Source organism: Bufo bufo, chromosome 2 (genome assembly GCF_905171765.1).
Source record: "Bufo bufo chromosome 2, aBufBuf1.1, whole genome shotgun sequence".
Lineage (NCBI taxonomy): Eukaryota > Metazoa > Chordata > Amphibia > Anura > Bufonidae > Bufo > Bufo bufo.
Window position 1 is genome coordinate 479749955 of NC_053390.1, and position 12585 is coordinate 479762539.

A 12585-nucleotide genomic window follows, 5' to 3' on the forward strand; every position below is an offset into this window, starting at 1 on the left:
TGCCGCACAAAAAAGTGTAATATAGAGCAACCAAAAATCATATGTACCCTAAACTAGTACCAACAAAACTGCCACCCTATCCCGTAGTTTCTAAAATGGGGTCACTTTTTTGGAGTTTCTACTCTAGGGGTGCATCAGGGGGGCTTCAAATGGGACATGGTGTCAAAAAAACCAGTCCAGCAAAATCTGCCTTCCAAAAACCGTATGGCATTCCTTTCCTTCTGCGCCCTGCCGTGTGCCCGTACAGCTGTTTACGACCACATATGGGGTGTTTCTGTAAACTACAGAATCAGGGCCATAAATAATGAGTTTTGTTTGGCTGTTAACCCTTGCTTTGTAACTGGAAAAAAAAATATTAAAATGGAAAATCTGCCAAAAAAGTGAAATTTTTAAATTGTATCTCTATTTTCCATTAAATCTTGTGCAACACCTAAAGGGTTAACAAAGTTTGTAAAATCAGTTTCGAATACCTTGAGGGGTGTAGTTTCTAAAATGGGGTCACTTTTTTGGAGTTTCTACTCTAGGAGTGCATCAGGGGGGCTTCAAATCGGACATGGTGTCAAAAAACCAGTCCAGCAAAATCTGGCTTCCAAAAACCATACGGCGCACCTTTCCCTCTACGCCCTACTGTGTGCCCGTACAGTAGTTTACGGCCACATATGGGGTGTTTCTGTAAACGGCAGAGTCAGGGCAATAAAGATACAGTCTTGTTTGGCTGTTAACCCTTGCTTTGTTAGTGGAAAAAATGGGTTAAAATGGAAAATTAGACAAAAAAATGAAATTCTCAAATTTCATCCCCATTTATAAACTCTTGTGCAACACCTAAAGGGTTAACGAAGTTTGTAAAATCAGTTTTGAATACCTTGAGGGGTGTAGTTTATAGAATGGGGTCATTTTTGGGCGGTTTCTATTATGTAAGCCTCGCAAAGTGACTTCAGACCTGTAGGGGTCCCTAAAAATTGGGTTTTTGTAAATTTCTGAAAAATTTCAAGATTTGCTTCTAAACTTCTAAGCCTTGTAACATCCCCAAAAAATAAAATATCATTCCCAAAATGCTGCAAACATGAAGTAGACATATGGGGAATGTAAAGTCATCACAATTTTTGGGGGTATTGCTATGTATTACAGAAGTAGAGAAACTGAAACTTTGAAATTTGCAAATTTTTTTAAATTTTGGGGAAATATGGTATTTTTTTATGCAAAAAACTTTTTTGACCCAATTTTAGCAGTGTCATGAAGTACAATATGTGACGAAAAAACAATCTCAGAACGGCCTGGATAAGTCAAAGCGTTTTAAAGTTATCAGTACTGAAAGTGACACTGGTCAGATTTGCAAAAAATGGCCAAGTCCTTAAGGTGAAATAGGGCTGAGTCCTTAAGGGGTTAAGTAGGGAAAAGTGGAATAAAAATACTAAATCCATTAATAAAGTATATTACAAAAACTTTTATAAGGGCATTAGGGAATTAATATAAAAAAATTACTCAAAGGTTTAGTTACTCTTTAAATGTTCTCAGATTGGTGAGGAAGGGGAACAGAAGTTCATGTATCACACCTCGGATGTTACTGTATAAACACTCTTGGTTGTCACTTGAAGCCTTCTCCCATACAAAGACATGGAACACAAAACATATCATGCTGCTAGAATGTCTCAGCATTGGAAATATGAAATGATATCTCTGTTTACATGTCTGTGTCCAGATGGTAGCAGGCCATGGGTTGTGCATCCCTATTCTCAAGTGCATGGAGGACACACAGTGTGCCTCCTATATCTATGTTTCATTTAGGGAAAATCTAGTTCAGCATTTAAAATACAGTATACCTGACAGTAGCTTATCTCAGCAGTAAATAAGCATGCTGATATGGAATTTGGAGAAGATATCCTCATTCAGCCAATAACTATTGTGAAGAAGTATCGCACAACACAATAAAACCACTGACATAATTTTAGGCATGAAGCTTCTCTGTGTCTCTAGGCAATATGGTAAAAATGCAGTAAATAATGGAAGAACTAATAGATATCTGCATACTTACAGCTATTGTTTTTTCTTTGATACCACCTACAGGCAGGATTTTCCCAGTCAGTGACACCTCTCCAGTCATTGCCACATTTTGACGAGCTGGATGTCCCAAAGCAAGTGACAGCAGTGCAGTAACAATTGTGCAGCCTGCACTAGGCCCATCCTTCGGTGTAGCGCCCTAGACAGAACAAAGAAAATTACTATGATCTGCATTTTACAAAAATTAGATTGTAATGAGGTTAGAAATGTGTATCTGAGTTCAAAGATAAACACAGCATGTACACTACATGCCAAAAGAAAAAAAATAAAATAAATAGGGTCACTGGAGCAGATTTATAAAAACTGTCGAAAAATAAAAACTGTTATTTACAGGTCTGATAAATAAGGACATCAGAAGTCCCAATCGATCACTAGTGTCATTTACTTAATAAAACACAGAGCATACACATCAAGCGAATTTATAAATGCTTATAATGGGATCAAAAAATCGAAAGTGTTCCAGCAGAGTTGACCCTTATAAAACGTAACTTTTAATCTTAGATAATTAATACAAGGAACCCACCACAGTGGTTCACCAGTGTAATCTGTGAAGGAAAGATAGTGCTCAGATACAAATAAGATAATTATAGATACCTACACTGGGTACCCAGCCCTTGAGGCGGTCATGCAAATAGACGTAACCAGGGCACAGATTGGGGAGTGTCAGATGTTTCACCTATCCCTGCACTCACCCTGAATTAGACCTCAGCCCAGGGACGTCTCCTGATGGTGGGGACTCCCTGTCCTCGAACCTGGACTGACTGCCCTTACTGCACCCTGCTGCTAACATACGGTAAAGGGGTACCCCATGATAAGACAGAATCTCTGTTACGGGTTCATAGTGTCACCCGTGATTAACAGCAACCCATGTAGATAAATAATTTAGAAAGGTGCTGGGGTGTGGATCTCACCTTCAGCACCAAAAACAATACCTCCCTTGGCTTTGTACACTCAACCCCGACTCGTTTCCCCTATTCATAGGTTCATCAGGGGGTGGTATAAAACCAGTAATGGGCAAAAACTGTCAATACATGATCAAGTGAGATATACTCATATATAAACGGAGGATCCGCAGCCAGATAACGAGGATACTGGTGTGAACACAGGACCATGGGGAACAACAGATAAGTCCCACCTGTAAATAATAGATACACATGTATCAGGGGGAGAGATTGAAGATAGTTACCATTGATTACCCCAGGTACAACACTTACTTAGCTCAAAGCATGAGGTAAATTAAACCAGAAGCCCACAAGGATAAGGGGCCAACAGTCTGCCCGAAGCTGTGAAGAGATAATGAATCATTGCAATGTCGACATGGGATACAACTTGCTATACTAAGTGAAGGTCCAGTACTCTCAGTACCTCGCGTTCTAATACCATCCAGCTCCTCCCGATCGTCACACACTGTACTACCTACTCGATCCCAATAAGTACCCCCGTGTTCAGATGTTCAATCTGCGCGCGCTGGGACTCCGGAAGGATAACTTACGGTCACGTGGTATCACCGGGGACTTATTTATCTACATGGGTTGCTGTTCATCACGGGTGACACTATGAACCCGTGACACAGATTCTGTCTTATCATAGGGTACCCCTTTACCGTATGTTAGCAGCAGGGTGCACTAAGGGCAGTCAGTCCAGGTTAGAGGACAGGGAGTCCCCACCATCAGGAGACGTCCCTGGGCTGAGGTCTAATTCAGGGTGAGTGCAGGGATAGGCGAGACATCTGACACTCCCCAATCTGTTCCCTGGTTAGGTCTATCTGCATGACCGCCTCAAGGGCTGGGTACCCTGTGTAGGTATCTATAATTATCTTATTTGTATCTGAGCACTATCTTTCCTTCACAGATTACACTGGTGATCCACTGTGGTGGGTTCCTTGTATTAATTATCCAAGATTAAAAGTTACGTTTTATAAGGGTCAACTCTGCTGGAACACTTTAAAACACAGAGCACCTTCACCAGTGTAAAAGAACCTTTAATAATGTTCATTAAAATACACCAATAAGTGCAAATAAGAATTCATTTGGGCTGGGTAAATTGGTCAATACTGCAGAAAGGAAGAGATAACTAACCCTCAGCGCTTGCCCTATAGACTAGTAAACCCTGCTTGCAAAAAACGGAATGGCCGCCCTGATAGGAGCGATCCTGTGTCAGGAACCTCCTACATGCCCTATATGTCCCTGACAAGAAATATATACCACGACCTAAAGAGATCTATTACGAAGATCAGTTAATCGTCAGATGTCTGTGGTCCAGGTACAGATAAATAATAAATATAACCAGACATATAAAAAATGCTACATCAAAAGACAGTACTTAATGCCTTCAACAGAAGAACAGATATGATGTTCTAGATATTGGGATATGTCCAAATGCGTTTCCCTGCACCATTCAAGGGTGTCGGTTCCTACCAGGGTGGATAAAAATTAATGATTTAAAAAAAAAAAAAAAAAAAACGGATTTTTTTATTTAAATCGGATTTTTTTAATATAAAATGCTTTTTGAGGAAAATATATTACCATCCAAAAGGTTATTCCATTATGAAATAAAGATTACTTTTTTAATTATGTAGAATAAGGCTGTATATGTTTAATTTTTTGTTAAATTCCATTAATCTATTCACAATGTCATGCTCTTCCAGAGGTTTTTGTAAGATTAGGAATGTATTAGTGCCGGATCCGGCATTCAAAATACCAGATTGCCGGATCCGTCCTTCTGGCCTCCACATGCGCAGACCAGTAAAAATGTAAAAAGACAAGACGGATGAGACGGATGACAAGCGGAGACACGGATCCGCTCTTGCAATGCATTTGTAAGACTGATCCGCATCCGGATCCGTCTCACAAATGTTTTTAGTCACATGCAGATCGGCGGATCCGGCGGGCAGTTCCGACCGGATCACACTGTCGCAAGTGTGAAAGTAGCCTAAGATTACTGGGTAGTTTCTCTGCCTACAAGATATTATCACAGATGCTTGGTTTAATTTTGGAGTTCTCAAAACTGAATTTATAACATGAACAGAGTTGAGAAAAAGATCTTAATCCTAACTTCTACAAACCTATAAATACAGAATCAACCCCTTCAGTGCTAAGTTTAAAGTTCAGTGAATAGAATATAAACAATATTTTTTGATTGTTTGGAGTGGAATAGATCTGCACAAGAAGAAAGTGAAATTAAGTGTAAGGAGGAAAAGGCAAGCAGACAAGGAGTACTACCAGGGTGGATAAAAATCTCAGATTAAAAAAAAAAAAAAAAAAAAAAAAAAAAAAAATATTTTTTGGGATTTAAAGCAGATTTTTTTTAATATAAAATGCTTTTTGAGGAAAATATATTACCATCCAAAGGTTATTCCATCATGAAATAAAGATTTGTATGTAGAATAAGGCTGTATATGTTTAATTTTTTTGGTAAATAAATTCCATTAATCCATTCACAATGTCATGCTCTTCCAGAGGTTTTTGTAAGGGTACTTTCACACTTGCGTTTTTCTTTTCCGGCATAGAGCTCCGTCACGGGGGCTCAATACAGGAAAATAACTGATCAGGTATATCCCCATGCATTCTGAATGGAGAGTAATCCGTTCAGGATGCATCAGGACGTCTTCAGTTCAGTCATTTTGACTGATCAGGCAAAAGATAAAACGGCAGCATGCTACGGTTTTATCTCCGGCGGAAAAAAAAATTGAAGACTTGGGCATTTTTCCCCATAGGAATGTATTAGTGCCGGATCCGGCATTCAAAATACCGGATTGCCGGATCCGTCCTTCTGGCCTCCACATGCGCAGACCAGTAAAAATGTAAAAAGACAAGACGGATGAGACGGATGACAAGCGGAGACACGGATCCGCTCTTGCAATGCATTTGTAAGACTGATCCGCATCCGGATCCGTCTCACAAATGTTTTTAGTCACATGCAGATCGGCGGATCCGGCGGGCAGTTCCGACCGGATCACACTGTCGCAAGTGTGAAAGTAGCCTAAGATTACTGGGTAGTTTCTCTGCCTACAAGATATTATCACAGATGCTTGGTTTACTTTTGCAGTTCTCAAAACTGAATTTGACTCAGCAGAGATCACATGCCTCTTCTTCACAGCAAAAATGTTATAACATGAACAGAGTTGAGAAAAAGACCTTAATCCGAACTTCTACAAACCTATGAATACAGAATCAACCTAATCAAACTAATATGAAAAGTTGTTATTCTAAAAATACTCATCTACTTGCATATTATAAGTTATACCAGCAAGAATTAGTCTTTATGTAGAAAACTATGATTTAAATCAAGCCTTACTGACTAGTGATTTAAATCAAATCCACCCTGGTTCCTACATATATATCTCACAAATAATTAATGATCAGATGCAAGAAGATAATCAATACCTTGCTAGATTAATGCCCACCACAGATGCTAATTAGACACACCACATACTAGAGTCATTATAACACATATATATATATATATATATATATATACATATACACACACATATATACACACATATATATATATATATATATATATATATATATATATATATATGAAAAAAAAGAGATGGCAGCACCGTCACAGTAGAAAAAATGAATGAAGGGTGCACAGGCCCAGTATGGATATAAGCCAATCCAGTAAAATATAAGCGATGAAAAAAGGGCAGCACTCCAATAGATAAAAATAACTTTATTTACCCATAAGGCTGTAGCGACGTTTCGGCTCTTACACAGGAGCCTTCCTCAAGCCTATTGGAGTGCTGCCCTTTTTTCATCATATATATTATATATATATATATATAAAAAATATAGATAGATAGTACAGACCAAAAGTTTGGACACACCTTCTCATTCAAAGAGTTTTGTTTATTTTCATTACTATGAAAATTGTAGATTCACACTGAAGGCATCAAAACTATGAATTAACACATGTGGAATTATATACATAACAAACAAGTGTGAAACAACTGAAAATATGTCATATTCTAGGTTCTTTAAAGTAGCCACCTTTTGCTTTGATTACTGCTTTGCACTCTCTTGGCATTCTCTTGATGAGCTTCAAGAGGTAGTCCCCTGAAATGGTTTTCACTTCACAGGTGTGCCCTGTCAGTTTTAATAAGTGAGATTTCTTGCCTTATAAATGGGGTTGGGACCATCAGTTGCGTTGAGAAGTCAGGTGGATACACAGCTGATAGTCCTACTGAATAGACTGTTAGAATTTGTATTATGGCAAGAAAAAAGCAGCTAAGTAAAGAAAAACGAGTGGCCATCATTACTTACTAACGAAGGTCAGTCAGTCAGCCGAAAAATTGGGAAAACTTTGAAAGTAAGGGCTATTTGACCATGAAGGAGAGTGATGGGGTGCTGCGCCAGATGACCTGGCCTCCACAGTCACCGGACCTGAACCCAATCGAGATGGTTTGGGGTGAGCTGGACCGCAGAGTGAAGGCAAAAGGACCAACAAGTGCTAAGCATCTCTGGGAACTCCTTGAAGACTGTTGGAAGACCATTTCAGGGGACTACCTCTTGAAGCTCATCAAGATAATGCCAAGAGTGTGCAAAGCAATAATCAAAGCAAAAGGTGGCTACTTTGAAGAACCTAGAATATGACATATTTTCTGTTGTTTCACACTTGTTTGTTATGTATATAATTCCACATGTGTTAATTCATAGTTCTGATGCCTTCATAGTCATGAAAATAAAGAAAACTCTTTGAATGAGAAGGTGTGTCCAAACTTTTGGTCTGTACTATATATATATATATAAAAAAAGAAAGTCCAACGGGAGCACCAACCTGACAAGCGGGTGCAATGTCCAAAAGGGGGCAACGGCAATCCCCAATAGTATAATCAAATAGAAAGCAGGACTGCACTCCAAAATGTGATGAAAAAAATCAAAGCTGTTTATTCACCCATGTTATGGCAAAGTTTGCGACGTTTCAGCTCTTGCGAGCCTTTCTCAAGCCTGAGACAAGGCTTGAGAAAGGCTCGCAAGAGCTGAAACGTCGCAAACTTTGCCATAACATGGGTGAATAAACAGCTTTGATTTTTTTCATCACATTTTGGAGTGCAGTCCTGCTTTCTATTTGAATATATATATATATATATATATATATATATATATATATATATATATATATATATATATATATATATATATATATATATATATAATTAGGGGTGCACCGAAATGAAAATTCTGGTCCGAAACCGAAAATTCAGGATGCCCTTGACCGAAACTGCCTTTTTGCCCAAATACTTTTAAAATACTTTTTTTTTAATGATTTTATTAATAATTATTTTTCATGAATTTAATAAATCATATTATATAACATGGTGCTTCCTCATACACAAGTGATTGTACAAAACAACATGTACAAGTGATTGTACAAAACAACAGTGCAAGAAACAGTTGTAAAACCAACCTCAAACTGTAAACAGACGTAGCCTCAGGTCAAGAACAAATTTTTGCTGGGAGAGGGGGATCTCTATGGAGAGGGGGATCTGTGGGTGGCTCTGTTATGGAGAGGGGGATCTGTGGGTGGCTCTGTTATGGAGAGGGGGATCTGTGGGTGGCTCTGTTATGGAGAGGGGGATCTGTGGGTGGCTCTGTTATGGAGAGGGGGATCTGTGGGTGGCTCTGTTATGGAGAGGGGGATCTGTGGGTGGCTCTGTTATGGAGAGGCGGATTTGTGGGTGGCTCTGTTATGGAGAGGGGGATCTGTGGGTGGTGCTGTTATGGAGAGGGGGATCTGTGGGTGGCGCTGTTATGGAGGGGGGGATATGTGCACTGTTATGGGCATAACAGTGCACAGATCCCTTTCCCCATAACAGTGCACAGATCCCCCCTCCCCATAGCAGTGCCATAGACCGATCCCCCTACCCATAACAGCCCCGGCCCTGCTGCTCACAGCAGACTAATCACTCACTGCATCTTTATTTTACCTTACAATCGCGACGCTCCAGTAACAACTCTGCAGGCAGAGCGGAGGGCGGCGTAACGTCACTTACTCACGTGACGCACCTGCTCCGCCCACTTTATGAATGAAGGAGGCGGAGCAGGCGCATCACTTGAGTAAGTGACGTTACGCCGCCCTCCGCTCTGCCTGCAGAGTTGTTACTGGAGCGTCACGATTGTAAGGTAAAATAAAGATGCAGTGACTTAAAGTAAACCGCCCGCCCGGCGCCCGCCCGCATAGCAACGAATCCAAACCCCATATTTTCTGCCGATATGTACCAATATCGGCCGAAATGGATTAGGCCCATTTTCGGCCGCCGGAATTTCGGTGCACCCCTATATATAATGATAAGAAAATAACCAGCAGAAGAACAAGCACACATACAGTGGATATAAAAAGTTAAAACACCCCTGTTAAAATGTCAGGTTTCTGTGATGTAAAAAAGAATGAGACAAAGATAAATCATTTCAGAACTTTATCCACCTTTAATGTGACCTATAAAATGTACAACTCAATTGAAAAACAAACTGAAATCTTTTAGGTGGAGGAAAGAAAAAAAAAAACTAAAATAATATGGTTGCATAAGTGTGCACACCCTCTTATAACTAGGGATGTAGCTGTGTTCAGAATTAAGCAATCACATTCAAAATCATGTTAAATAGGAGTCAGCATACACCTGCCATCATTTAAGGTGCCTCTGATTAACAGCCTGATGAACGTTAAAAAGAACAAAACAAATCTTTATTATAATCCGTTTAAAAAGGGGCAAATAGCCAATATGTCTCAGTCTGTGACCACCAGGCACCAGTATCAAAATGCACAGAGGACGAGCATAAATAAGTCCTATGTGCAATTGAGAGACTGGACTAAAAGAACTGGCTTGCTAGCTAGTAGTTGCTAATATGCAAGTCCAGATATGGAACACGGACTCAGTGAAGAGGGGACGAGGGAAGTTGTGTTTGGGGATGCCATGGAGCAGTACACATCAAACGTGCAACTATGGATTAGGTACATCGATGATGTGCTGATATTGTGGAAAGGGACACGAGAGCATTTTATGGCATTTGTGGCAGCACTTAATGTGAACCAGATGGGGTTGTTTTTTACGTCTGAGGTACAAGAACAACAGATTGCGTTTCTGGACCTAATGATCACCATTGGCACCGACAGGAAGATCACTACGAACCTATTCAGGAAGAAGACATCGACCAATAATCTCCTGCATTGGGAAAGTGGTCACCCACTGGCCCTCAAAAGAGGTATCCCGAAAGGGCAGTACCTGAGGGCCAGGAGGAACTGTTCGGATCTGGGTGATTTCAGAGCCGCTGCCTCGGACCTAAGAGTCAGATTCACGAATCGGGGGTATCCACATTATACTCTAAAGAACGCGTTCCATCATTCTATGAGTATAGATCGTACACGGCTCTTGGTTCCAAAACCAAGAAACTGTGATGACCCTACACCTAGAATTGTCGCAACTTTTGACAAAGCCCACAAAAATGTCCGCGATATTTTACAGAACCATTGGTCCATTTTACAATCAGACCCAGATATTGGGGAGCTTTTTCCGGATTATCCTTCTATCACGTACAGACGTAGTTCAAATCTGCGTGACCGCCTGGTACACAGCCTATATACACAACCTCAGTCTGATACTTGGTTGAGTAATACCTTAAATGGCAATTTCCCGTGTGGTTCATGCATAATTTGCAAGTATATCCAGAAAGGTGGATTTTTTAACAGCAACATAACGGGAAAAAGATATAAGATACGTTCATTTATCAGATGCACGTCTATAGGTATTGTGTATTTAATCAGCTGCCGTTGCGGGTCACAATACGTTGGTAAAACCAAACGTGAACTGAGACGCAGATTTGGTGAACATCTGTCTGATATCCGGAATAAGCGCGACACATCAGTGGCACGTCACGTATGTGATTTGCATGACGGTAACCCTGATGTGTTAAAAATACAAGGGATTGATCAGGTAAAAATATCTGTCCGTGGAGGTGATATTGACATACCCCTCTTACGTAAAGAAGCAATGTGGACCTATAAGTTGCAGACAGTTCAGCCACAAGGGCTTAATGAAGCCATATCATATGCCAGCTTTATCTGATGTATTAGCCACACTACAACTAGGAGGATGTACTGTATCCTACTAATGAGTTGCATGTTTGGTATTGTTGTACTGCTCCATGGCATTGTTTACCTATTTTAATATTTATCCATTCTCCTGTGCATTTATTCGCGTACATATTTATTACCATAATGTACACTGTGCGGTTATTCATGATGTGCCGAGCTGAGGTCTTAAGTAACAGAGCTAAAGCCTGTATTGAGTGGGGTCGCCCCTCCCCGCTGCTGGTACACAGCTTAGACGGGGATTGGTACGTGCAATTTCGGCTTATCACTATAAATTATGGGTCTCTATACCGGATTGGTCTCTGCATCATATGACAGTATATGGGCCGCGATTTTGTTTCCCCAAACTAATTGCGCTAGTGCGCTATACTTGCCGAGAGGGGTAGGTAACAGTACGGCTTCCTCCGGTCAGAGGACGGAGCTATTTAGCCCGCCCCTAGGTCTGATTCGCTATGGAACCGTCACACCCCTCCCGATAGGCGGGGCTTCGGCCATATGATGTCGGCGTTTGCCTGGCCGCGCGCGGCCATTACAACGCCGAAGCCATAACACGCTACAGTGTGGCAATTCTGTCCTGACATAGGCATACTAGCTCCTGAAGATACGCGACACTCATATGTCGCGTGGAAACGCGTAGAGCTGCTGATATCCCTTGAAGCACGGCTCTCTAGGCAGGGTGCACTTGATGCAATACCTACCCTGAAGTCTTCGAGTGTGTATGTGATGCATGAATGGAGCCAAAATATACTGGCTGTGAGTGATTGTGTATAGCCCCAACATACTGGCTTAAGGTGCAGGGCTGTTACGTATACACTGGCCGCAGTTATACACGGATATTGGTCTGATCACTGCACTGCCTGATGGTACAGTCCCCTGAGACTTCATCCGGGTAGAGACAGTGCGACATACCGTGTTTCACATGCGACCTATGATCAAAGTGGCACAGCCGCACCAGTATATATATACACCTCATACAATCACCGGCTAGTAGCACACCAGCGTCCCCTCTACACTGAGTCCGTGTTCCATATCTGGACTTGCATATTAGCAACTACTAGCTAGCAAGCCAGTTCTTTTAGTCCAGTCTCTCAATTGCACATAGGACTTATTTATGCTCGTCCTCTGTGCATTTTGATACTGGTGCCTGGTGGTCACAGACTGTGACATATTGGCTATTTGCCCCTTTTTAAACGGATTATAATAAAGATTTGTTTTGTTCTTTTTAACGTTCATCAGGCTGTGAATCTATTAGTATCAACGAACGTCTACCTATTTATTAGTTTTTGTGTGATATAATGCCTCTGATTAACCCCAAATAAAGTTCAGCTGCTCTAGTTGGTCTTTCCTGAAATTTTCTTAGTTGCATACCACAGCAAAAGTCATGGTCCACAGAGAGCTTCCAAAGCATCAGAGGGATCTCATTGTTAAAAGGTA

At 40.8% G+C, this 12585-nt stretch overlaps 1 protein-coding gene across 1 annotated transcript in view; it reads right to left on the minus strand.

The window, feature by feature from the left end:
• LONP1 (lon peptidase 1, mitochondrial) overlaps positions 1–12585 on the minus strand; it is a 327100-nt gene that overhangs the window by 51182 nt on the left and 263333 nt on the right. Inside the window, exon 17 of the mRNA XM_040417757.1 lies at positions 2033–2197. Coding sequence (XP_040273691.1) covers positions 2033–2197 — 165 coding nt within the window. The remainder of the gene's footprint in view (positions 1–2032; positions 2198–12585) is intronic.